Source organism: Cynocephalus volans, chromosome 6 (assembly GCF_027409185.1).
Source record: "Cynocephalus volans isolate mCynVol1 chromosome 6, mCynVol1.pri, whole genome shotgun sequence".
Classification (NCBI taxonomy): domain Eukaryota; kingdom Metazoa; phylum Chordata; class Mammalia; order Dermoptera; family Cynocephalidae; genus Cynocephalus; species Cynocephalus volans.
In genome coordinates, this window is record NC_084465.1 from 126,975,555 (window position 1) to 127,003,188 (window position 27,634).

The 27,634-nt window shown below is 39.0% G+C and overlaps 1 protein-coding gene across 1 annotated transcript; it reads left to right on the forward strand.

Moving 5' to 3' along the window:
- On the forward strand, positions 1 to 27,634 carry RBM17 (RNA binding motif protein 17). Its single transcript, XM_063099757.1, has 12 exons — positions 1 to 149; positions 6,922 to 7,059; positions 11,618 to 11,734; positions 14,913 to 15,079; positions 15,994 to 16,091; positions 19,168 to 19,224; positions 20,489 to 20,630; positions 22,692 to 22,843; positions 23,970 to 24,043; positions 24,625 to 24,723; positions 26,018 to 26,090; positions 26,257 to 27,634. Exons 2-12 carry the CDS (start codon positions 6,937 to 6,939, stop codon positions 26,358 to 26,360), a joined length of 1,206 nt encoding a protein of 401 aa, XP_062955827.1. The 5' UTR covers positions 1 to 149; positions 6,922 to 6,936; the 3' UTR covers positions 26,361 to 27,634.

The following is a 27,634-nucleotide window of genomic DNA, read 5'->3' on the forward strand; positions in this document are numbered from 1 at the left end:
CCCTGACCCCGCGACGCCGAGGATCCTGCGGGCTCGGCTGAGGGTGGGCACCGCCGTGGGCTCGGGCCGTCGGCGGGTTTCCGCGGAGTGCGGCCGGCTCCGCGCTGCCGCCGCCGCGGCCAATGGGCAGAGTTGGCCGGGCGGGCCCGGTAAGTAGCGCCCCGGCGGCCCCGGGGGAGCGGCCTGGCGGGTAGCGGGGACTCGGGGAGGGCGCGCCTTCCGGGGCGGCGCAGTACGTGAGGCCGCGGCTTTAGGCCGAGCCGCAAAGGGCGGGGGTCCCGGCGCGGGCCTCCCGAGCCACAGTGGTCTCGTCTCCGGCCCCGGCGCCGCCTCCGCGCGATCCTCCGCTCGCCTCCTCTGCCCAGGCCTTCGCCTTCTCCCGCTCCTCCTCTCCGTCTGTCTCGGTCTCTTTGTGACTGAAAAATCTTTTCTTCTCTGCGTGGGTCGCGTCCTGCCGAAGTTGCTCGGTCACCAGACCCCAGTAGTCCGCAGTGGTCCCCTGTGGCCCCGCGCAGCCGCTCCTCCCCAGGGCTCAGGGGCCGTTTCCTTCCGGGCCTCAGAAATGGGGTCGCAGATGTTGGCATCTCTCCTACCAGGACAGGTGAAGGCAATAGTGACTCGGCCTTGCCTCGGACCCTGTCGTTTTAACGCGGTGTTTTAGCGCCCATGTGCAGTCCGCAAACCGTTCTCCAGCTGCTCCTCTTGCCCGGACGATGTGTTACGAGCAGATCATGCTGGTTGAATGAGGTTCCGTCTCTGCTCCCGAGGGGTTTGGTCTCTAGGAAAACAGGCATGAAAACCCAGGCACTAGAGTAAGGTCTGGAAAGGGGACGTAATGCTTAATACTGAGCCTTGGAGATATTTTGTAGGTGTGCAAGATGGGGGAAAGTTCCCTGCAGAGAAAGTAAGTTCAAAAGTAGCAGAAGTGAGGCACCATGGTGCGTTCTGGAAACTGCAAGTAAGGAAGAGAAAGGTTTAAAGAGGGAGTTTCTAGAGGGGTAGTCAGGTCAGACGGTGGAGGTCTTTTGAGAAGTCAGTAAAGGAGCACCATTGAAGATACTCGCTGCTGGAGCCAGGCATATGGATGGAAAATAGGATGTTATGGATAAAGGCAAGAGTCTAAATATACTCAGACAGATGGGTAAATGAGGACTAGTCATCTGCAACAGGTGGAGTTTTTAAAGGATGCAACTCAGTTCCCACATTCTTAGTGGATAAAAACTGCAGATGTTTTGGAGTATAATAGTGACTTTTAGGGAATATGGGATAATCCCTCAAGCCTTTTGTAATAGTAAATAGTAAAGGTTGTTCTATTATACAACTAAATTGCAGATGACTCCAGTGGACTCTGTTTGCAGTACACTCTGGCCCATGGTATTTTGATAATACAGAGTAAGAATGAATGGAAATTTTAAACTGTGACAGGGTTGTCAGAGGTGGAGGTATAGGAAAAAATTTTTTTTAGAAAACTCTTTAAAAGGTCGTTATAAATCTTATAGGTGAGACAGATGCTTTTCTTTCCTTTTTTTTGTGTGTGTGTGTGTGTGTGTTTTTCGTGACCGGCACTCAGCCAGTGAGTGCACTGGCCATTCCTATATAGGATCCGAACCCGCGGCTGGAGCGTCGCTGCGCTCCCAGCGCCTCACTCTCCCGAGTGCGCCACGGGCTGGGCCGAGACAGATGCTTTTTATAGCTAAACTTTTTGTGGGCATTGGAGTGCAGAGTGCACCGCCTTTCATATTTCCGTTTCTGTTTCTGTGTATACTTGCCATATTTTTAGGCTTCAAGGAGACAGCCTTCATTTTATAATGCATGAATATTTATTTAGTGATAAAAAGGTTTCTTACCAAGCCTGCTCGTTTTGGTGCTCAGAACTCAGACCTGGACTCATTGGTGGTTATGTGATAGTGGTAGTTTGTCTCCCGTTAATTATGGTATATAATTTAAATTTTACCGTAAGCGTCAGATTCCACTTATTGTAAGTTATGTCCTTAAAATGGAAAAAGTTATGCCCTTAAAAGCAGATCTGCAGCTCTTACTGTTTCATAATAATGAGATTTAAATAGGTGCATTTACGTTTTCCCTCCATTCACTGATACATTTGGAAAATATTAAGAGTGCTTCCAATGTTCCAAGCATGGTGCTAAGCTAGAGATATAAAGATGAGGACAGAGGCAGTCTCTATCTTTAAGGGCTTATGGTATAGTAAGAGACAGATATGTAGTCTGCATAACATGTAAAAGTTTCTGTGATCTGAGTATGTTCAGGGGAAACAAATTGGGGATATTTAGTTTTGTGTGGGGTAGTAGTCTCTAAAGTCTTCTACTATGGTCTAAAAGATAAGTAGTTGGGAAGCTTCTGAGAAGAGCCTTCCATGTTCTTTTTCCTGTCCGCTGCATGTGTTTAAAAAAATACTTTCAAGCTTAGGTGAAATCTTGAAAAGTCACCATTCCTTCTGGCAGAACCACGTTTATTGTGTTTCTTCTTAAGAAAAAATGGTGCATATTTGAAAAATGGGTTGATCAAAAGGCAGTGTTTCCATAAAAAAGAAGTAAATAACCAATATTTTAAAAATGTTATAAAAACCATCTGTTTATTTGTATTTATATTTGATCCTGGCTTCTTAGGGTATATCCAAGTGTTGGTGCTGCTTTTTATTACTTGGCACCAGACCTTATGAAATAAGTGTGTTGTAACATTACGTAATAGATCAACATTAATTCGGTTAAGTTTGGGTCTTGGCAGAGTCTTGTTAATGATGCACTTCAGTGGTTGCAGTGGAGTGAATTAATGAATAAACTGTGGTATGTTCATAAATGTTTAAAATGGCTAAAATAAAAAGTACTTTTTAGGGAATAGGTACACTAAAACTATGTAAATAAAATACGGAAGGAGGAAAGCACGGAAATAATGAGAACAGGATTTGGGAAATCACATGAATGGGTTGGGGAGTCATATGGTTGAGTGTGGTTTCTTGTCTAAATCCTGTCTTTTGTTTTGGATGGTGCTTGTAGCATTATAATCTTTAAAAAGCGGACCATAGGTGAATGGATGGATCGTGAGAGTGTGTCGTTACTATATGATTAATCTGGTTCTGTGAAAATAAAGTTGAGTGAAAACAAGAAAAACAAAGAAAGGTCTTCCACATTTACTGTGATGTAGAGATTTGATTTTATAAGCTCTGTGTTAAAGAAAACTAGCAGATGCTGGTAAGGTGACATCGTTTCTATTATTTAAAGTGTTTTTGAAGGTTTGAGAAGAGAAATGAACTTTAAATGAACTTAAGATTTTGCTGCATAATGATTTTTAAAGCTTGCAGAGCAAGGCAAATCAAATGGAATTGTCCACAAACCATTTTAAATGAAATGGAATCAGGCGAAGTATGGTCTCATAAAACCTTATGAATTCAGCAAGGAAATTTTTAAGTATCAACTTCTTAGATGGAAGAACTCTGTTGGAGGCTGAGATCTTCTATACTGCTTGAATTTAGGAAAGTATTTCTATCAGAGTTGACTTTTCTGAGTAGGGAGAAGTACTGGTGTTAACTACTGTTACTTACTTCTTACCCCCCAGTGCTGCTTCTTTGCCTATTCTTTTATTGTTTTATTAACTTTTTAAATTGTAAAATATACATAAAATTTGCTAACTGTAAGTGTACAGTTCTGTAGCATTAAGTATACTCACATTGTGCAACCATCGCCACCATCTATCTCGAGAACCTCTTGCCTGTTCTTTAACTTGTGCACATTGCTTAGTTTCACTGCCAATTCATATGGCTAAATAGACTGTTTGTTTCATTATTAATATTTTTATTAGATGTTTAAAAGTGTTTATTAGATGCCTTCTCTGTAACAGAAATTGGAGATGCAAAAATGGATAAGTTAATCTTTCCCCTCCTAGTTTAGTGGGCATTTGGTTAACCTATTTCCATTGGCACTAATGTATTTGTAAACACCTTTGATGAAGTTCTTAAGTTTTTTATGAAGAGATACTGAAAAAAGTAAATATCTAAAGTGGAGTTTGGTTTGGGTTACAAATTTTGATAATTTGTTTGTGATTTCCCAGAAAGTGTCATTGTTTATATTTGTTTCTCAGAATGTATTAGTCTTCCCCTGCAATTATATGAATAAAGGAAGAACAGGTGAAGCCATAGTTTAGTAGGCTTTGGATTGGTGATCAATTGAATGAAGAGGACTCAAAAGATTAAACTGAGTTCGATGAAAAATGCATGGTCATTTCTGAAGTAGTTTTTTAGGGAACCACAATGCTGAGCTGGACACTCAGTATTGGGTTTTTTTGCTATTGCTGAGTTTTTTTCAGATTAAAGTTTAAGGATACGCATCTAGATATGAACAATGAGCTTTGAATTCTGCATAAGCTGGAAGAAAAGTGCACAAAAGCCTTAGAAGCTGTTTGGTGCAGTGTTCTTCCTTCTGGCCAAAGTAATTGTTGGCCAGAAATTTCTAAAGAGGTGGATTGGGAGGGCTTTGCAAGTAGAGTATTAAGTGTGTGTTTGGCCTCATTTCCTGTTTGGTTCTGGGTTAGACATTGATCTTAGTCTGGGCCTAAAGCAGTGAACAGGACAAACTGGATCTGGGTTTTCATGGAGTTTACAGTAGAATGGATTAAAATAGATTTTAAGTGGACCCCAGGGAGATTCACTCTAAAACTTTGAAGACATGTTCATATTTCAGCCATACTTGTTTAGAAATGGAGTTCATTCCTTTTTCTTGATTCGGCCTCAGTGCCTCAAGCATAATGTCACAAAGCATGGGCAAAGTTCCTGAACCAGATGTTCACTTTGGCACTGAAGGCAGGGGTGTGCCCTGGTGGACGTCCTGCTGTCCACCAAGCTGGTGAGTAGTTAGAGAAGCCTTAATGGGGAGGAGAATCTGTAGGCATTTCTCTGTTTTTATATGATTTGTTGGAGCAGTCAGCCACTAACACCCCCAGCAACTATGCTTCTATAAACCCTGCTTCTCTGATGCCATGTGGGTCTTTTACTTAAAAATAAAAACAGAAGTTTTAAGTAATCAGATTGTTCATGTAGAAGAAACTGAAAAGTTCCGTGGGGTACTGATTTCAGGCAGGGAGTCACTGCACCAGAGCAACTATCCCAGGGGAATAAAAGTTGGTATCCACTCCCTGTGTTCCACCCCACATGTGGAACTAAGGTCAGCCGTGGTGTTGGGGTGGCAGGGCCTTAGAATACCAGTAATGGGAGGGCTGAGGAGGAAGAATACTCCAAAGAGAAATGCTTGCTGTGGGTGAGACCTGCTGGGTGGGTGTGGGGGGATATTTTCCTTCTCTTCCTCTGAGTGACAAAACACAAGTGGTTTCTGTGGGAAACCATGGTTTCTATGGGAAAATGCTTTCTAGGCCCCTGGGAGCTGACACTTTTGGAATGTGTCCATAAATTGGGAACTATGGTGCTAAGCATTTATTTGCAATTAATGGATTTCAGTTTAAACTTTGTCTATTAGAAAGAAATTGATCTCTTATTTATTTATTTTTTACAAGTGAATTAGAGTTTATTAAGTAGGGAATGAAGAGGATGTGGCACAAATAGAAGTATGCAGCAATCAAACTGAACCGAATCTGGGATTTCTGAAAAAAATCTGTCGGTTACGGTTACACAATCGGCCACTTACTCCTCTAACGACACAGGGCCCTGTCAGGGGAGAGGAGGGAATGAGTCCCGTGGCAGGGTCAGTGGTTGCTCCTGGGTCTTGGAACGATCTCCCCGGAGCTCAGGGTCGAGACTTCATGGCAGACACAGCTATACCCACCAAGATGGCTGCTACAGTGAAGCCCTGGGAGGCAATCCGGATGCGCATCATGAGCTGGGAGCGCTGGCTTTGGCCCCGGTGGAAGCAATAGAGGCCGTAGGTGAGGGCGGCCGCCGTGCCCAGGCAACCTATGGACAATAGCGAGGAGAAAAAGTGATCTCTTATTTTAAGAAGTGGTCCATGTTGGTAGGTTTCAGGATGTTGAGGTTTTTGTGAGGTGACAGTTGGGATTTACTAGCAAGGGCTCTACAGTTAGCCTGACTGGGTTGGAAGAGGCTTCCCACTGTGACCTTGGGCAAATTAATCCCCTAGTCCTCAGTTTCCTCATCTATAAAGTGGTGGGCTTTGTTGGTATCTACTGCATTTACTGCATTACATGCAAATATTTAACATCCCTGGCCTGACAAGGCTCAGCAAATGTTAACACTTACTATGTTGTTGCTATCTTGCATTCTTCTGTTCTGTAAGGATATTGTGTATTGCTTGTTCACTTGTAGATTGTTGATTATCTCTTTGTAATTAGTGCTATTAAAGATTACAAACTTTTTCTTGGTGGGATATGAGGAAGTCAGAGTATTTAAGACATAACCCTTTACTCCCCCTCAACAGACAATCATAATTTACAAAATTACAGGATTTGTGAGATCATTTTTGCCTTTTTTTTTTTTCTAGGAGTTTGTTTAAATACTTTCTTTATAAAAGGGTAGCTAATTGTGCTAGATCAACCTGGTAATTGGCATTTTTGTAAGGCTTCTACCTTTTGCCATTGAGATAAATAGAATTTTTAAAAATTGGGTATATGTAATTAATAATGCACCAAATCTATAATTTCTGTCTTACCTCATTATATGCTGTAGAACTGAAGGATTTCACTCATGAATCATTTGATCACATCATCTTATAGGTAGAAAAAATTAATTCTGAATGTCTGTTTTTTAAATAATACGTGATGTAGCTTCATGTGTTAGAAAGAGCCCTGCGTTGGTGATATCAGGGATCTTGGCGTCTGTTGCTGAAGGGTTCTGGACCTTTTACTTCTAATATTTTATTATACTCTATTACTTTAACATGAAAAACTTTAAAATCTTTACTGTGTCTTGACTTCTTTAATCCTCGCCCACTTGCCTTTCAGCATTAAACGGAAAAGATGTCCCTGTACGACGACCTGGGAGTAGAGACCAGTGACTCAAAAACAGAAGGCTGGTCCAAGAACTTCAAACTCCTGCAGTCTCAGCTTCAGGTGAAGAAGGCAGCTCTCACTCAAGCAAAGGTAAAGACAAGCCCAGAGCATGACAGCAGGAGTCTGCAGAGCGGGTTCCTTGTTAGGTTTGCGAGTAATCTGGTTTTAGCTTGCTATTCTGTCACAGTATGCTTAACTTCCAGTACTGACACTGGTTTTCAAACTTCATATGTCTAAAATTGACTGAGAACTCGTTTAATATTGCTAATTCTGTAGCCATAACTCCTGATATACTGGTAAATTCTGATTGTAGTCTGGGGCCCCAGGAGTGTACGTTTTTAAGTAGCTATATTAGTCCATTTTCTGTTGCTTGTAACAGAATACCTAAAACAGTAATTTATAAAGAAATGAAATTTATTTCTTACAGTTTGGAGGCTGGGAAGTCCAAGGTCCAGGAGGCACATCTGGTGAGGGCTGCTTTCTTGGTGGGACACTCTGCAGAGTCCCATGGCGAGGATGGGGGGTAGCACGTCAACATGTTTACTTGCTTTCCTCATAAAGCTGCCAGCGCCCCCCTGTGATAACCCATTGTATTAGTCTGTTTATGTCGCTTATAACAAAGTACACAGAACTGGGTGATTTTTAAAGAAAACGAAATTTGTTGCTTACAGTTTCCGAGCCTGGGAAGTCCAAAGTCCAAGGAACACATCTGGCTGTGGCGACAATGACCCAGGGGTCTCATGCTGCAAGATGGTAGAAGCAGAGAGAGCAGAGAAAAAAAGACAGACTCTCCTCTTCTTTTAAAGCGCTCAGAATCATGCCCCTGACCACCACTTTTAATCCATTCACTACTGCAAGGTCCTACAATCCAATCACCTCTTCAAGGCTCCACCTTTCAATTACCATAATAGGATTTCCCACCCTGTTCGCAGTCACAGTGGGGTCTGTTTGTAATACATAAAATGTGGGGGATACAATTCAAGCTTCAATGAGTTTTGGGGGGACATAATTCAATCCACTACATTCTGCCACGGCATCACAAAACTCTTGTCCTTCTCACGTACAAATATGTACATTTTATCCCTAAAGTCTTATTTCAACTCAAAAGTCTGAAGTTCAAAGTCCCATCTGTGAAATTCAAAACGAATCATCTACTTCCAAGATACAATGGTGGGACAAGCATTATGTACATATTCCCATTCCAAAAGGGAGAAATAGGCCAAAAGAAAGGGGTAACAGGTCCCAAACAAGTCCGAAATGCAGCAGGGCAGGCATTAAATCTCAAAGCTGGCAAATCTTATAACTTCATGTTCAATGTCCTCTGCATGCAGGTTTGGGGGTTGGGTCCCCAAGTTCTTGGGCAGCTGTGCTCCTATGGCTTTCCTGGTCTCAGGTAATGCTTTAGTTCTCACAGGCTGGCATTGCATGCTGGTAGTTCTACAGATCTGGGGTCTCCATGGCAGTCCCTTTCTCATGGCTCCACTAGACATGGCACTGACGAGGTTTCTCTGCTGCAACTCTGACCCCACGTTTCTGCTCGGCATTGCTGTAGCGAAGGTTGTCTGCAGTGACTCTGCTCCTGTGACAGATTCTTCCTGGGCCCTTAAACTGTTCCATACATCCTCTGAAATTGGGGTGGAGGCTCCGCAGCCTCCAAACCTCTAGCATTCTGCAAGCCTGCAGACCTAACACCACATGGATGCTGCCAAAGCTTCTGGCTTGTATTTTCCAAAGCTACACGACCAGCCACACCTGGGGCTAATTTACCCACAGCTGGAGCAGCTGGAGCAGTTGGAGCAGCCAAAGCAGCTGGAGTGCTGGTGCTGGAAGCAGCTTCCCAAGGTGGTCCTGGGCATTGAGTCTGTGGAGGGCTCCTCAAGCCTGTTCCCCAAGACCATTTTGTCTCCCTAGGTCTTTGGGCCTGAAATGGAAGGATTGGCTCTAGAGGCTTCTGCAATGCCTTCAGGGCCTTTTTCTCCTTCTTTTGATAATCCCTTTCCTTTGTACTTATCTTCCTAGCACCATTGGATTTTTCTTCTGAAAATGCTCTCTGCTTCTCTACCACATGACCAGGCTCCAAATTTTCCAAATCTTGATGCTCTGCTTCCCTTTTAAATTCTGGCTTTATGTCATGCTTTTGCTGCAATAACTCAGCGTAGGCTGTTACAAGTACCCATGCAGCTTCCTTAATGCTTTGCTGCTTAGAAATTTCTTTGGCCAAGTACTCTGGTTCACAACTCCTAAATTCCAACTTCCACAAAGTCCTGGGGCATGGACAGAATGCAGCAATATTCCTTGCCAGTTCACAGCAAGGGTGATCTGTGCCCTGGTTTCCGATAAACTCCTTATTTTTATTTGAGACCTCCTTAGAAGGGTCTTTGCAGACCATATTTTTATCAGCATTCTGCTCGCCACCATGTAACCAGTCTCTAGGACATTCCAAACATTCACTCGTGTTTTTTTCTTCTTAGTCTTCCAAACTCCTCCAACCTTTGCCTAACACCCAGTTCCAAAGCCAGTTCCACATTTTCAAATATCTGTTACAAGAAACACCCCACTTCTCTGGTACCAATTTTCTGTATTAGTCCGTTTATGTCGCTTATAACAAAGTACATGGGACTGGGTGATTTATAAAGGAAAAGAAATTTATTGTTTACACTTTCTGAGACTGGGAAATCCAAAATCCAAGGAACACATCTGATGGTGGCGACAATGACCCAGGTGTCTCACATTGCAAGATGGTGGAAGCAGAGAGAGCAGAGAAAGAAAGACAGACTCTCCCCTTCTTTTAAAGCCCTCAGAATCATGCCCCTGACCACCATTTTTAATCCATTCACTACTGCAAGGTCTTACAATCCAAAACCTCTTAAAGGCTCCACCTTTCAAATACTATATTGGGGATTAAGTTCCAACATGAGCTTTGGAGGGGACAACATTCCTTCATAGCAGTAGTACTCCTGCTGGTTTATTACAGGTGCTTTGGAAACAGCACTTTGAGAATGAGGCTCCTCAGAATAACTGAGCTGCTGTGTGTGCATTACTGAGTGCTCAGATTGCTTGTGAATGCATTGGGCATATGTAGTTTGGATGGTATTGCTTTCGTTCCTGTTGTATACATGTTGGGCACTGGCAATATCCTTGAAATAATTCAACATGTAAAACATTAAAAACATAGTTGTTGACTGGAAATTTGTTATGAAAACACACTATCAAATATTCTTAGGAATGAGAATGGTATTATGGGTTGCTCGTTGTTTTAAAGGTTTTTATGTTTTAGGGCATACATCCTTAATGGAGGCTATATTCCCCCAGACAGGGTGAATATTGGTCCTTCGGGGGTGTACTGGATTGAATTATGTCCCCCCCAAACTCCCTGAAGCTTGAATTGTGTCCCGCAAGTTTTATGTATTAGAAACTTAGCCCCGACTGTGACTGTTAAGAGTGTGGGAAATCCTATTATGGTAATTGAAAGGTGGAGCCTTGAAGAGGTGATTGGATTGTAGGACTGTGCAGTAGTGAATGGTTAAAAATGGTGGTCAGGGGTGTGGTTCTGAGGGCTTTAAAAGAAGAGGAGAGTCTGCCTTTTGCTCTCTCTTTTCTCTCTGCTTCCACTGTCTTGCAATGGAGACCCCTGGGTCACTGTCGCCACCACCAGATGGACTTTGGACTTCCCAGCCTCAGAAACTGTAAGCAATAAATGTCGTTTTTCTTTATAAATCACCCAGTTTCAGGTATTTTGTTATAAGTAACATAAACAGACTAATACAGGGGGTGATAAAATCTTGCTCTTTTAATGCATAAAACCCTGATATAAATATCGTACATAAACAGATATACAGTGTATCTCTGGTGTTAAAATTTCATGGGTAGGATCCTGGTTCAAAAAAAATTAGCTATTTAAAAGACATTTTGGGGATAGTTTGGAAAATCTCATTATGAACTGGATAGGAAATGATACAGGAGAAATCTGGTTTTAATAGGTGTGGTGATAGTATCATGGTTATGTAGAATGTCCATAGCTTGAGGAGATTAGGGGTAAAGTGTTGTGACATCTCCAACTTTCTTTCAAGTGGTTCAGCCAAAAATACAGGTGTAGGGTAAAGGAAATACGGTAAAACATTAATAGTGGTTGAATGTATGTGAATGATCATTTTTTTCTTTTAAAAATTTTTTTCCTGTTGGTTCATAATAAAAGAGGTAGGGCAGGGTTTTATATTCTAGTGGGAGGGAAGAAACTCTAATCTTCCAAGTATCTTTGGCCCAGGATGTAAAAACATACCCATTTCTTGTGAAAGATCCACACAAGTTAAAGTGTAATGTGCTGCAGATGTGCCCTTTTGTGGTCAGAGGGAAAATGCAATACAGAGCTTTTTTCATGTATTATTTCACATGTAAATTTAAATAAAAGTGACCAGGGTTACTGTAAACCTTTCACAAAAATGTCAGAAAACTGGTGTTTAAAAAAAAAAAAAAAAAAAAAATCCAAAGAAAATAGTATATGATTATAGTAATTGAGTTAAAAGGCAGTTATTTTAAGATTATGGTTTTCTCAAAGATTGTTAGAGAGACCAGAAGAAATCTTTGTTGCAAATAATGTGAATTTGAATTTGAAACTCTAGTACTTTTTTCTTGTTTTTGATGATCGTAGAGCCAAAGGACAAAACAAAGTACAGTCCTTGCCCCAGTCATTGACCTAAAGCGAGGTGGCTCCTCAGACGAACGGCAGATTGTGGACACACCACCACATGTCGCAGCTGGGCTGAAGGTAAGCCCACACCTGCCTGTGACCTGAACACAGTTTCCTACTTTCTGTACATAGAATGTTTTTATGTATATGTCACTATTAACAGGTTGTCACCTCAGTAGGCCTTTGAAATCTAATCAATATTATTTCCAACTTAATTTTTGCTTTTGTTTTATGAATTCTAAAGTATTTATGTATTTAAAATAAATAGTTCATTATTAAAAAATCGGAAATGAGATATACAAAGAGGAAAACAAATGACCATAAATCCTACCCTCCAGAGATTAAAAACTTTATATATGGAATGTGTTTTTATTCTGTGCTTTCTCTAGCTTGTTTTTCCCACTTAATGTATTGTGACTATCCGTCTATGTCAAAAAATATAGGACTGTATGATCATTTTAGTGACTTCATTATTCCCTTGTATGGGTGTACTATAATTTATTTAATTCCTTTAATGCTAGATATATGGCTTGGTTGTAATTTTTGCTATCATAAACAGTGTTACTGCTTATGGTTTTATTGTGGATTAAAACAGAGAAAAAGGTGTTTGGAAAAAAACCACCAAAACAATTCTACCACTCTAACCTTTATTATCCCAGTGATACACATGCTTAAAAACAAAGACACAGGCATAGTCAACTCTCCATAAACTGGGTCAGTGAGGATGAAGAAGATTTAGAAATGGATAACTCAAAAATCATAGTTAAAACTAGACAAAATGCCGTACATATGAATTTATACAAACTGTAGTTAAAATTACACCCACTTTTAGTTATACATTTATCTTTCTGCAGATGGCATTCAAATAGTATGACTGTGGTAGTTTAAACAACAACATGCATTGCACAAATCACTTGATGAAAGATGACCAAAAGATTAATGATAGATTATGCTGCTATTGTTGATTCTTTCTCTGCAAGGTACTCCTTCCCCGCTCACTCCCCCAGTCTGTTAGGAAGGACCCAGGCTGAGACACAGTCCCAGCTGCATGCTCCCTCCCTTCTTTATTTCCTTTCACCATTGTCCTAGTTTTGACTGTTCTGGATTGGACTCTGCCTGCTCCCACCGTCCTTTCGTTCTGATGCAGGCTGCAGTTTAGCTCTTGTAGCTTTTCTGACCAGAGGAGGTTGTGCTGCTCCTGAAGGCTAAGAGGGAAGGCATCCCACAGTGGAGGTGTTTTTTTGGCTGATTCTTAGTTATTTAACATTTTTTCCCATAAATCTGCTACCAAATTTTTCTTACTGCATCTAATCAAAAATTGGTTCATCATCTTTTGTAGTTTTGTATTGATTCTAGAATCTATAATGTTGTCTCCCCCATTTAATCAATAAGCATTTTTCCTTTGTTTACATAATTTTCGTGACTAATGTTTAATCGTAAAATATTCTCATCAAGGGAATTCATCCCACTTTACACAAGCATTCCCAATCTGTAGAACCATCTAGATCTGCTTTTACGTTGTCTGATAAGTAACAGCCTAATGAACATTTGTACAGAGAGCTTTCTATGTGGTAGAGTTATTTTCTTAGTATAGATTTCCTGAGGTGGCATTAAGAGATGAGTCATTTTTGTGGCCAATTTATTTTAGCGCCAGCTTGTTTCCTGCAGTATACAATGTGACCTACCGTACGTGAATGTTTTAGTTTTACCCCATTCTTCCCTCCCCAGAATTGGAGTATTAACATTTAAATTTTTTTTAACTTGAACAAACTGCTTTATTTTTTACAGCATTTAGAAAGGGATGATTCATTGTTAAGCTTATCAGGGTTTATACAGTAAAAGTTGTTTCCTTTCAAGTTTTGAAATGACAGAGAATTAACCTTTATATTAACAATTTGTTCTCTTAGATACATTGTGATAATAATATTAGTATAAATTGAGTGGCTGATTGTTAGTTTCTCTCCAGTTGTAGTAATAACTGAAAAGGAATCTCTTTTATGTGCTTTTGTGTTTTTAAAATGTCTTTTATGTGAATACAAATTTATAACTACCCTTTAGAAGCCCTATATTAAATAAATTTTCCAGTGATAGTGCCTGGGAGGTGATCATAGTTATCTTCCTAATTGCTTTTATTCATTGGATCACAGGGTTTTCGGATTTTTAGTCATAAGGAAATGATAAAGCATTTATCTTACAATGTAAAATGCCAAACAAATAGTGGACTATGGGAATTGTTAGATTTAGATCTGTTGATATTGAACATAAGCTGTCTTCATCATGTCACTCCTGTGTTCATATACAAATACATTTTATAGACAATCCTGTTGCCTTCGATAATATCTTGGCAGTGCACTTCCTGAAAGAGGCACAGACTGGGCCCTCAAGGGCACTAACTCTAACTTGTGCTTGTTCAAGGTCTCTGCATAAGCAGCGCAAGCATCTTATTGTTACAGAGGGTAAGGAAGAGTTATGCTGAGAAAGCTAACTGAAGTATGGAGGTTTAGGAGGGTTGGGTCAGGGCTTAGAGAACTGCATGTAGATAAAGGCTACCATTCTAGGATAACGCCCTGTTTCTAATCACGCATTTTCTAGTGCTCTGCCTCCCTTTTGTTTTTTTCTAGTTTCTTTCTTAAGGCTACCTCTTTTTTCTCATAGTAGTCCAAGTTTCTAATGTATAGAAGAGAAAATGTAAAATGTTATACTCTGAACCTGATCTTAGTGAACCTTAAAAAAATTATGATACTGGGAAGGAAATTACATCCACTTGTGTCAAACAAATTGCCTGAAATGCAGCCTATCTGGGGGGGATTTGTGTTCCAGAAGATTTATAAAGACCAAGAGGATGCTTCTTAAAATCTTAATATATTGTTATCTCCATGTAGTCAGAATCTAAAGTTACTTTATTAAATGATGACTAAAGAATGTTTTGTTTTTTAAGTTTTCATAGAGAAGTGTTTATTGCTGTACTGTACATAGTCATATTTTTTTGCTTCAGTGTACCAGTGTCTTAAAATTTTAGTTGGTGGTGGCTTATTTAGAAGTTCCAGGAAAATGCCATAGAGCATTATGGAAATAGTGCTAAACTAAGAAGTGAAATTTTTTGTCATGATTCTGCTACCACCTGGCTAAGTGTGTTGCAAAGGGGAGGGGAGGGATGACCTTCAAGGCCCCTTTTATCTCATTCTTTGACTTTAGTTTTGAGTAAAGCTGTAAGACATGAAGACAGGATTTACTTTGATGTCTTTACCTTCCTCAGGACCCTGTTCCCAGTGGCTTTTCTGCAGGGGAGGTTCTGATTCCCTTAGCAGACGAGTATGATCCTATGTTCCCTAATGATTATGAGAAAGTAGTGAAGCGCCAGAGAGAGGAACGGCAGAGACAGCGGGAGCTGGAACGACAAAAGGAAATAGAAGAAAGGGAAAAGTAAGGCTGCATTTGGACTTGGGGGTGTTTTGCAGTTGAAGTGTTCATTAGAATATTAATGAACGAACTTTAGTGCTGTCTGTAAGGCACTGTTGGTTGTCACGGTTGAGCAGTCAACAGAAAGAATCACATTGCTTCTAAGAATTTGTGGTGTTACATCCCAGCATGACGACAAACTCACCTGTATATCTATATCTATATTTAGATACAGATAGTGTATTTTTCATCTGTAGACTCTGAAAACCTGAAGTATAAATTTTGGGTGGGGTTATTAGAAAAATAACTTAGAAACCTGATGTTTAAATTTTTTTCCTATGCTGTGATTCTACTAGAATAAAAACTATTTAAAATACTTAAAATGTTATTCTTAACTTTACTATTTTTGAGCCATATGGAATTTTTTTAAACTTACATGCATTTATTTATATTTTATGGAAATTATGGGTAACAGGATTTATAATATTTAATATACATTATTAAGTAATATATATTAAATTATACTATATTATACTCAATTATTATTAAGTAGTGTATATTAAATATTAATATGCTATTTCCCATTTATTGAAGTATTTCATGAGTGCATGTGAAATTGTTAAACTATTACTATGTTGATATGTTGTCAAATTGAAAGAGGTAAATGTCAAGGAAACTTTTTTCTTCCTAGTTACAATCGTGCACCTATTAAATTTGTTCAATTTATTTTTTAGATTATTTTCACTTTTCATACTTTTTCTACTTTAGTCTTCAACTAGTTTTTCTTTCCGCCCCTGCTCCCCACAAATTAACAGTTTATTGTGAGAGAGGATTTGGATATTTCTGGCTAAGAGGAAGTCAAGGTGACGTCCCAGGTTGACATCTCTAAATGAGTTCATCTGAAATGAATTTGTGATTTATTACCTTTCTTACCACAGGAGGCGTAAAGACAGACATGAAGCTAGTGGGTTTTCAAGGCGACCAGATCCAGATTCTGATGAAGATGAAGATTATGAGAGGGAGAGGAGGAAAAGAAGTAAGGCGTGAACATGAGTACTTTGTTTTAAACTTGGCACAATTCCACTGTTTGCTTTTTATATTCAACTCAATAAGTAATTCATTGGACATGATTTGGGTAATTTTCTCTCTGAGATCTCTGCATTCCACATTTGCATAACAGTTTTAATTTATATTGTGTTTTCTCACATATTCTCCTTTGAGCTTCACTTTCTAACATTTATTTATTGGATATTTTGAGAATAGCTTAAAACACATTTGTGCACTTTTCTCTACCTGCAGTACAGTCTTGTTTGCCTTCTCAGTCAGGCTGCATTTCTGAGAAGCACTAAACTGGGAGTGGACAACCGTCTCAGAGCATGTTTGCCACTAGCATGCATGAAATTGAAGAAATTGCTTTGCTCTTTTTGGTTTCTTTCATCTGTCACATGGAAGAGCAGGCAGACAGGAATTTATTTGAACTAGGTACTTTGTAAGGCCCTTCCATCTCTAGTTCTGTGAGCAGGACTGTACCTGTGTTTGAGAGAAGTTCTTAGTAATCATTAGCAGTGTTCTAATGGGAATCTTTGAGAGAATGGCTAAATGGTGTTTTTATTGCTGGGATTTCCTTGGTTTACTTGACAAGTTTGGTTGACAGGTTGAGGTTTAAATGAGAAGTTTAAATCTTCTCCTTGTCTGCTAGGTACCAGGCATTGTTCCAAGCACTTTCATAGATTATCTCCTTTAAACCTCACGACTATGAGCAGACTCTGTTACCATGTCCATTTTAAGGGTGGGGAACCGGAGACACACAGGGGATGAGTACTTTATATATACAGGTCCACTTTTTTTCTTATCCAAAATCTTTATTTGCCTGCAAACCTCATTATAATGTGTGTTTAGCATGAGTCTGTTCTTATGAAGCTTGAGAATGTGCCAATGTATGTGAATTCCGTTTAATGACCAGCACTTTGGCAAGTGTGGTCTCTTCAGGTGTACACCTTAGTGTTCAGGGTTATTGAGGGCCTCTGTGTGTCAGTGCACACATTTCATATCCATATCTTAGTCAGTCAACAGGTGTTTGGTTTTGATTAACTTGTTTTAGAATCCAGTATATAGGTTGAATATTTGTAGTTCTCATCTTTCCAGTTTACCAGGTGACTGCCCTTTTTTGTAAGGCATTGTGCCTTTTACATTAAGGATGTTAATTTTCTTCTTAAACATTGACAGGAACTATACAGCTTCTAATGAAAAAAACTATCTATTTGATTGACCTTGTAGCTAGTATTAGGGAAGTAGTGTTCCATTATGTGTATTGCTGTTAACAGATTGATGTTCATGTCTTAGCCTGATTAGTAGCAAATTTCCAGTAATCACCCTTAATTTTTTATACTGATCTTATTAGAGCTAATCTGCTTTTCTGAATCAATAATCACTGTGGGTCTTAGTGACAAGGTTTTAAAAAAAGATCATAGGAAATATTTCAAAATAAATATAAGGTTTTAGTCAAGGTCATATTTCTCCCTAAGTATTTTATGTCATTCATTCCTGTTAATCAATGTATGTATGCTGGCTTTAATTTCTTTTGTGAAACATTTTATGCGGGTGCAGCATAGTTTTGTAATCTTCTTAAAAAAATTTACAATTAAAAAATATTTTTTTGTAGTTGATTATGCTGAATTTTTATTTTCTCAAAGCAAAATTCACAAATTTTAATTTAATAGAGAAAGTAATCTGTAATCAAGGCCTCTCTCAAGAAGGAGGTAAAACTATCAAGGCCCCTGTACCAAGACAGTCTCTCTTGCCCACACGTTCAGTACCATACAACACTCATCTCTTTGGGGTGGCCTTTGAGTGATCTTAAAGGAATTTCCCCATAAATGATCTTCTATTCATGGCAAATAATAAATTTGTTTCTTCTTTTTTATTCTTTGTTGTTTTAAGCTCAGATACATAAGGATTTGGAGGATGTTCTGTGTAGCAATTTAGCCCTTAAGATATTGAGCACTAAAATATTAAAAGAGAACTCTATAACAATAGATATCATATCTGAGCTGGCCACTTATTCTGTTTTGTTTTGCTTTTTAATTTTTTAAAAAATTTATCATTATACACTGTTACTGATTTTTGTGGCCCTTTACCAATTCCTCCCTTCTCTTCCCCTCCCACAACCTCAGTTCTGTTTACTTAAGTTCAAGGAATTATTGTGATTGTTGTGTCCTTTTTGTTGGTTTTTTTTTTTTTTTTCTTTTTCTTTTTATTACCTCCTACATATAAGTGAGAACATGTGGTATTTCTCTTTTTGTGCCTGGCTTATTTCATTTAACATAATTTTCTCTAAAATTATTTATTTTTTTCATTTACAATTTTAAAAATTATTTCTTTAGCGATCAAACCATAGGACATATATTACGCTTATACCTAATGTGAAATTTCTTATAGTCTCCTCTCATGTTCTTCTGGTTGTCAGTAACAAATGGAAAAGATCTCTTTTCTCTTTTTTGGTTTGTTTGTGTCCACCATTATCTGTCCAGGAATCACCAGCAGGAAAAATGACAATACATAGCAGGTTGTTCAGGAGCCAGAAAGACCCACACTTCCAAATAGATGTTTAGCTCCAGTGGTTTGCACCCTGGAAAAGGAGTGTGCTATGTGGAGGAGGAAAGCTGGGTTTATTCCATTTCAGCTGATTTGCTCTCCTCTGATAATTTTCTCATCTGTAAACTGAAAACGGTAATACCTACTGCAGAGGTTTGTGAAGCCTAGAGGAGGTCAGGAATACGAAAGTGCTGATGGGTCTCAGTAAAGAGTGACATTACTCTTTTTTACGTAACTGCTACTTCTCTGGGTTGTGTTGTTTTGCCTTAAAATTTATTTGTTAACTACATTCTACGAAGGCAATTTTATCTGTCTGGGTGTTGCCAGTTCTCCACATTTTCAATCCTAGTTTTAGATATTTAATTGTTTAGATGCTAACAGGAGGGATGAAGTAGCAGTTCTTTTACTTTTTTTATTTTCTAGGGGAGTGGGTAATATAGCAAGTGGCTTGTGTCTAGGTCCCGGGAGTCTGGCATCTGAAACATTTTCCCTCTGATCTGTGGATTATGTTTTTGCAGGTATGGGTGGAGCTGCTATCGCCCCACCCACCTCTCTCGTGGAGAAAGACAAGGAGCGTAAGTAGATCTGTTTCTTCCCCTTTTGCTCTGGTACACATCCTCAACCCCATGATGGGGAATCTTAGCTTGGATCACCACATTTCCTAAGTTTAAAGGGAAATAACCTGAAAAGCTGTCTTCTGGCTCTGCCCCTGAGGCTGCTTGTAGGTCTGCTACTGCTTTCCATCCCAGTATTAGATATTTTATAGGCTCCGAGGCTTGGAGTTTTATACAGTGGGACCTATCTTTTTTGTTTTAAGCAATTCATTATGTTTTCTCCAACATTTCATGTCTGTTGTTAGGTTCCTTTGGAATTAAATTAAAACGACAGCAGATGCACGTACAGTTTTTTTACTCAAGGGTTAGAGGCTGTTGTATTTATGACCGTCCACAAGGTGGCAGTACATTCCTTGATTAGATTTTTTTCTCCTGTTAGTTTCTGTTTCAGTGTAGGGGTGTGTCCATTTAAGAACATTGCCAAAACATGGCTACCCACTGCTGCTTCTCCCAGTGGTCTAGTCGAGCATTTGGAGGTTGGGATTGGACTTTGTATATCATCTATATCATTTTCCCATGCTCTGGGGTTGGGCCATACCTAAAGTATCCCAAGAAAGTATAATCATTTAGGGTACTCTTTAATACCTATTGCATTATTTATGTTATCTTTTTAAAGAAGATAATTTTAAAAAATTGTTAAATAGCTATTGTGTGAAAACAATGGACAAACAATAAACTCCAGTTGAAACCAGTCTCTGGGAGGCGGGGTCCAGGCATCTGGATAGTTTTAAAGCTTCCTGTTGATTCTAATGTGTGGCTAGGCTTGAAAATCACTGCTCAAGTCTATGGCCCCTAACCTCAAAGACCTTTATGGTCTGTGAGACTAGTGAGATAGTAAGGTTAGAGTCTTAAGACAGAATCGTAAGATGCTATGGGTATCAAAAGAGAGTTAGATTGTATCTACTTGGAACATACAGAAAATCTTCAGGATTAAGGCAAGAATTGTATTAAGAGGACTTTAAAGGATAAGTAACATTTCAGTAAGATGTATAAAGGACATTTAAGGAGATATAAATAGCAGAAGCAAAGTTAGAATCAGGAAAGTAGTGTTCTACCTCAGATTTTTTTTGAAAAGTCATGAGGAGGCTATAACATTGATTTGGTTTTCTTTCACTCCTTGTGGTAAACCAAGGTCAAATTAGTTCAAGATAAGTTATTGATGCAACTCAGTTTCAGAATGTTTTCTGTAGTATTTTGGTGAACCTATTTTATTTTTCTTCAATAGTACCCCGAGATTTTCCTTATGAAGAGGACTCAAGACCTCGATCACAGTCTTCCAAAGCTGCTATTCCTCCCCCAGTATACGAGGAACAGGATAGACCGAGGTCTCCAACCGGGCCTAGCAACTCCTTCCTTGCTAACATGGGGTAATGATTTAAGTGTTCTTATCTAAGAAAATGTAGAGAGGACTTGAGAAGCAGTGTGAAATGTTGATAGCTCTTTCAAGATGCAGCTTGTTTGAAAACAGGGATGTCAGGGTTTATAGGGAGACACTGTTCAATCACATGGTGCCCTTCCCAAGAATTAGTGCTCAAGTCCTGCGGGTCGTGCACCAACACAAATGTGGTATGGTTTGTACATACAGAAAACTTCTAATATGTTTTGGCTGATTTAGGTGTTGAACATTATTTCTGTAGCTCAGAACAGTTTTTGATAATTATTTACATTTATTTGCATAACATTTGCAAATAAAATAGCTCATGTAAATTAGAGCTGACATAAGCTATTTCCAAAGGGGTGAGTGACATGACATCTTTTTTTTTTTTTTTTTTTTTTTTTTTTTTTTTTTTTTTTTTTTTTTAAAGCAAATGGGTCATTTGCTTTAAGGTCATGGTGATATACCTTTAGTTAGAAACACTTGGTCATTCTGACCATTATTAGATATTGTTTGCCAGCATATAAAAATCAGTTTTAAGGTTGACATTTAGGTGGGGCTTGAGGATTTTTTTTTTTTTAGTCCCACTGGATTTGATGTGCATTTTGGTTAAGAGAGTGTTTTATGTTGTTCAATCTGATGCTGTGAAGTGGCTGTCAAATGAAGCAGTATCCCACTAAGGCCTTTGTCCTGTGTCGTTTAACAGGGTGGCCTATGATAAAAATACTACCGGTGAGATGTTGGGGGTGCTGGGCACACTGAGCTACTTGCCTGTTTGCATCTGCTGTGGTTCTGGGAGCCCTCGGGGAGATGCCAAGTCAGTTGGAATAGGTGGCTGGGTCCGCACACATCAGGAGGATTTTTTAGTTTCTTACTCTCAGTGTCCATCTTCTAGATCTGTATGGTTGCTGTTAGACACAGGTGGCTGTCATTTAAAATAAATAAAACCTGAAGTTTAGTTCCTCAATCACACCAGTTTCCTTTCAAGTGCTCAGTAACTACATGCAGCTAATGGTGACTGTACTGAGCAGTGCAGATATAGAATATTTCCATTATTGAAGAAAGTTTTATTGGACTTCTCTAGGATGTGTGCTGGAGGGTTAGATAGACATGAAGCTGGTTTTATTGTTTTATTTTTCCTGCTTATGATTATAATTGACTTTGCTGAATTCTCTTTTAAACAGGAATTAAATCTTTAACTAATGCTTAAGAAAGATCCAGTGTGGCACCACATAGTTCAGCAGTTTTCGGTCTTTTTAGCCCTAGAACAGCTTGTTCAAATGAATGTTAAGGGAGTTAAATATGAGAAATAATGTAGTGGCAGTTCTAGTTGGAGCAGGCGTTTGTAGGCTAAGCCTGAAGTAGCAGTGGTTGCCAGGGGGCTCCCTTGAGACCCGTGAGGCACCTCCAGGTGCAGTATGAAGACTGTTACTCTGCTGTAGAAAGAGCAGCGGACTAAGAGTCAGAGTTGTAAGTAAGTTCTGGTTACAGGTCTACCAGTAACACCTATAGAAGTAATTTCTAAATGTGACATCTGGCTTTATTTCTAGTCAACCTGAAGCTAGCTGACTAATCTGGTTCTCAGTTTGTTCATTTTCTGTCAAATAGATTATCTCTAAGCGTTCTTTCATTTATAAAGTCTGTCATTGGAAACTCTACTGTGCTATTTAGACACATGCAGTCATCTTTATTATATGAAACTTACTTTTTTTGACGGGCCACTTTTTAATAAATTGTGTCATAAGTTATGTGATAGTGCAGATTTCTAACAGGGGTCCCAGGGAGATTCCATCAGGGAAACTAGTGTTTCCCCTGAAAGATACCCTCGGGACATTCTGGATTTTAGTCATTAGCGTTTTATGTTTCTTTCATCCTGAACGTCCCCACAGCTTCCATGTAATGGCTGACTGTTAATTATGTGTGACTTCATTGAAGCCCTTGTGGAGTTTATACTCTTTCCTTCCAGAAGGAGCTTGTTGTGACATAAAATCCAGTTTATACTATAGTTGATAGTGTCAGGTGTAAGGATTGTTTTCCTTTCTCCTCCTGCTAGTGGCACAGTGGCACATAAGATCATGCAGAAGTACGGCTTCCGGGAAGGCCAGGGTCTTGGGAAGCATGAGCAGGGGCTGAGCACTGCATTGTCAGTGGAGAAGACCAGCAAGCGGGGCGGCAAGATCATTGTGGGAGAGTCCATGGAGAAAGGTGAGTCCCCAGAGCAGCGTTGTGCCAGTGTGGGGACAGGGAAGGATGCAGCCAGAGAGGGCTGGCCCAGTCTCAAATAGAATAGTCAGTCATTCCTGGTTTTTGTGCACTTCCGTTTTGAGAAACCAAGAAGCCTGAGGCTCATCTTAATTTTGTCAGAACAGAGGTAGAGAGATGAAGGCCAGAGGGAGGAGAAAACGATGAGAGACTTAGGCAGAAAATTAATAGTCCTCAGGAAAATTATTTCATGTCTGCCTCAACTAGGCAAAAAATCTTGTTAACTTGCTAAAATAATGGTTGTTTTTCTAGCATGAAGAACAGAGCTATGTGCAGTGTACCGTGATTATATTCACTTTATCTGCAGCTTATAGGTCTTCTCTACTCTTTCCTCTTTTTTCTGCCCTGTCATTATATGTGTGGCTTCTGTTTTCTTTCAGATTCCTCGCTCTGTGAGATGTAGTTATTTTGCAGTCTTTTGGTAGATGATGCCTAGTTGGTGTTTTATTTTCATTTATTTTTACAGTCTTTTCTGTACTGAGGGCATATAGAAATGAGACAAACACATCTTAGTATTTTAAAATCGAGTTAGTTTTGAGTCAGTTTAGCTGAACTCCCTTTCCTAAAGAAAGGAGAAAACTTTTCTGGTGGCTCTATTGATGCGCAGCGCAGGAAGCAGCCCGTCAGCCTGACAGATTAGTACCAAAAACCAACAGTTGTCCCCATTTGTGAGGATCTCTGAAGTACATCAGCCAGTGGCTGGGTGATTAGCTGCCTATTACTCTGGTCTAGTAACCTTGGACTGTTGCTCCAAGCCAGGCCTCACCTGCAAGGGTTGTGATTCATCTCTGTCAGCCCTTCAGGAAGTGAAATGAGCAAAAACTGCAGGTAATGGTGGAAACTAAAAACTTCCAAAAGTAATGTGAAAACAAATGACATGGTGAAAAGCAGAAAAGCAAAGCAAATGCCTTCAGTGCAGATAAGCCTGCATTTTTGCTCAGAGACTGATTGTGTAAATGCTCATAGATGACTCTAGGACATAAATCATAGGGGTTGCTATTGAAATTAAATTAGTCATTGTAAGTAGGATTCGGTTCTGTAACCTGTCTAATGATATATTCTGATATAGATGCATCCAAGAAGTCGGATTCAAATCCATTAACTGAAATACTTAAGTGTCCTACTAAAGTGGTCCTACTAAGGGTAAGAAGCAAAAGAAAGAAACACGTCTGCTCACCTTGATTTTTATGTCACTCCACCCTACCCCCACATGCTTTCACCCTCACCAATATTATAAAAGTTAAAACTGAAACTAATACTTTTTTCAAATAATACCTTTGGGATAGATCACATATAATGTTGATTTTAGATTCCTTTTTCACTAAAGTGTAAGTTTCTTTGCTAAATACAGTGTTTAGGACTACAGTGAGGAGACTGGCCAGTTAGCTCAGTTGGTTAGAATGCCGCCCTGTAACAGCAAGGTCAAGGCTTCACATCCCCATACTGGCCAGCTGCCAAACAAACAAACAAACAAAATTACTTTAAGGTATTTGAAATTGCTGGAACTTCAGCTTGCGTAGATGCTCTTGTAACTCTTTCCAAAGCTTAGTGTATATGTTGGTGTTTTAAGAAGTACCAACTGTTGGGTATTTCAGGGATGAAATTTTTCATTGTCATTTGGGATTGGAATATTCACGGTTATGAAAGTAAGTCCTGTTTATGTACCTCTGTTATATATTTGTGAATTATATTTGGCACTTGAATTTTTGTTTTGTCGCTTATAGAACATGGTTGGTGCAGGAGAGGTAGATGAAGACTTGGAAGTTGAAACCAAGGAAGAATGTGAAAAATATGGCAAAGTTGGAAAATGTGTGATATTTGAAGTAAGAGGGTTTTCTTTTGTTGTTTATAACCTGAGTTGTAATTGACAGATTATAAAACATTTTCTACAAAGAGAGACAAGATGTGCTATAAGTAACACAGTGTTTTACTGCAAAACGTGATAGATGTACTTCTTTTATTTAGTTGTAACAGTTTTAAACAAAAACAAAAATGACTTCAAATTTTATTTGATGAAAAAATAGAAATGTTTGATTTTATGATTGAGGATCGGTATGGTAATTAAAGATTTTGATTGTAGTGTGCCCAATAGTTTAGTTATTTAGACATGCCTTTGGTGTCAATCATTTGGCAAGTATTTAGTGCCCCTCACATACTCTGCACTACATTGAGAGTATTTGTGATACAGGAAACAAACATGTTCTGTACTCTCAGTGATACATTCAGTTGAAGAAACACAAAACAAACATGTGAGATACAGAATATTTAGTTGCTAGACTTGGTAGTATTGACAGGAGTTGAGAAAAGAATTAGATCAGCAAAAAATAGTTAGAGAAAGCTTTGTGAACAATATCAGATGTGAGCTGAGCTTTGAAATGAATAGGTAGGATTTGGGGGAGGGTATTCAGATTGGGGTGACAGCTTCTGGGAGACAGTGAGGAGGACTACCGAAATGGAATGGTTGGCATGTTGGGGATTAGCGGGAGATGTGCTTACAAAGTGGAATGGAGCCATATGATGGAGGGCTTAGAAGCTAGACAAAGCCAGCAAAGTGTAACCTAATATGAAAGGCAGTGAGAGGACTGATCTTTTCATCTTAAATCCCTGCTTCTCTTTATCATATTGCTGTTTGTTGACTGGGTAATTGTTTACATGTCAGCTGGCGCAGTACCTCCATGCGGTCAGATACTGCCTTGCTTATATTAACTGCCATGAATTCCTGGCACCTATGTGTTCCCTGCACCTAATGCAGTGCCTGCCATTCAGGACATTTTTTTTAAAAAATTTTTTAAATTTTTATTTTTTTGTCTTTTTCGTGACCGGCACTCAGCCAGTGAGTGCACTGGCCATTCCCATATAGGATCCGAACCTGAGACGGGAGCGTCACCGCGCTCCCAGCGCCGCACTCTCCCTAGTGCGCCATGGGCTCGGCCCCCTTCAGGACGTTTTTGATGACGAGCAAATTATACTTATTTCCTAGGTATTTGACTAGTCCTTGTCCTTATACAATGATAATTAGAATATTTACTCTGGCACAAATCATTTAAAAGAGAAAACTGACATTCAGTGATCTTTCAAGTGACCACTTCACTGCTCACACTTGCTTTTCCTTTCCAGATTCCTGGTGCCCCCGATGATGAAGCAGTGCGAATATTTTTAGAATTTGAGAGAGTTGAATCAGCAATTAAAGGTAAGTTGTACAGCTAAATATTTAAGAATTTAAAAGTTTAATTTGTGAACTTAATATTTATAATTAAAGTTATTGTTTATTAAAGTTATTGTTTAAGTTAAAGCTAATGTTGTAATGTCTTATGGGGTATCTGTATTAACTGACTGTCTTTTTGTTTGCCTTTTAGCTGTTGTTGATCTGAATGGGAGGTATTTTGGTGGACGGGTGGTAAAAGCATGTTTCTACAATTTGGATAAATTCAGGGTCTTGGATTTGGCAGAACAAGTTTGATTTTAAGAACTAGAGCACAAGTCATCTCCGATGATCCTTAAATGACCTGCAGACTGAGCAAAGAAGAAAGACAACAGCCTCCATGGCTGTTGGATACTGAGACTCTTGGAAGGACTTCTAAGATATATGTTGATTGATCCCTTTTTTATTTTGTGATTTTTTAATATAGTATAAAAATCCTTTTAAAAAAACAACAATCTGTGTGCCTCTCTGGTTGTTTCTCTTTTATATTGCCACTCTGAGTTGATTACATTTTTTGCTAGGATTTCATGGTAATTTTCAAGTGCTTCAGTGATGCAGCATTTCTTGCACTAAAAAAAATCTAGAAAGTTTTGGGACATGAGGTTGTATTAAATTATCCTTTTTTTCCCCTTCTTTTAATAAAGCCTACAAGTTATTAAACTGTAGCATCATAAATTCTATAATAAAGTATCATCTTGGCATGAGCCAAAGGTGAAAATGTCTGCTTTCTCTAACAGAGAAATTCTTCTTAGTTACTCCAGTTATAGAAAAAACTCTTTACAACCTGAACTAAGATTGGAGAATTGTGAGCCTACCTTAACCTGTTTGGATGAATCATTTGACATCAAGCTAAGTCAGACTATAAGGTTTATAATGGATTTATAAAGTATGGGGGTATAGAAATCATGAGCCTAAGCATTTATTTTCAGAGATTCAAGCAGAGTCTTTATGGTAGAACAGAAATGACAAGTTAATTCAAAACCTAGCAGGCACATTATAAATGTGTGCCCAGTTATGTTTTGGAAATGGCAGTCTCTTGGGGTCATGTTTCTACTGGCAAAATTTGTGATAGTATTAGTTCTGTTTTATGTAATTTTAAAATTTATAAAATTCAGCCACATCAGCTACTTAAATAGTACTGCCAATTAATATAATTCTAGAATTGTGAAAAATTGTACCATTGAAGCGCAGTGGTATATGTGGCTTAAAAATTTAGCAGGACCACAAAAAAAAGAAGTGTTCAATACTAATGTTTGTGGCCAGGACAGGGACAAATACTCATGCCTGTGTTCTGTTCCTTGCTTTCCCAAATACTGCATGTGACTTTCTGAAATGGCAACTAAAGGACATGAGCCTGTGTTGTCTCTTTTGGTTATACAACATGAAAGTGTATCGTGATCCTTGGTGGAAAAGAACTCAACATTTCTTTGCATCCATGGACTTGGTTTGGAGACATAAGGAATATTCTGACCCTTTTTAAAAAAGGATTTTCTCATGTTTTTATTTAACATAAATAAAAGAATAACATTTTA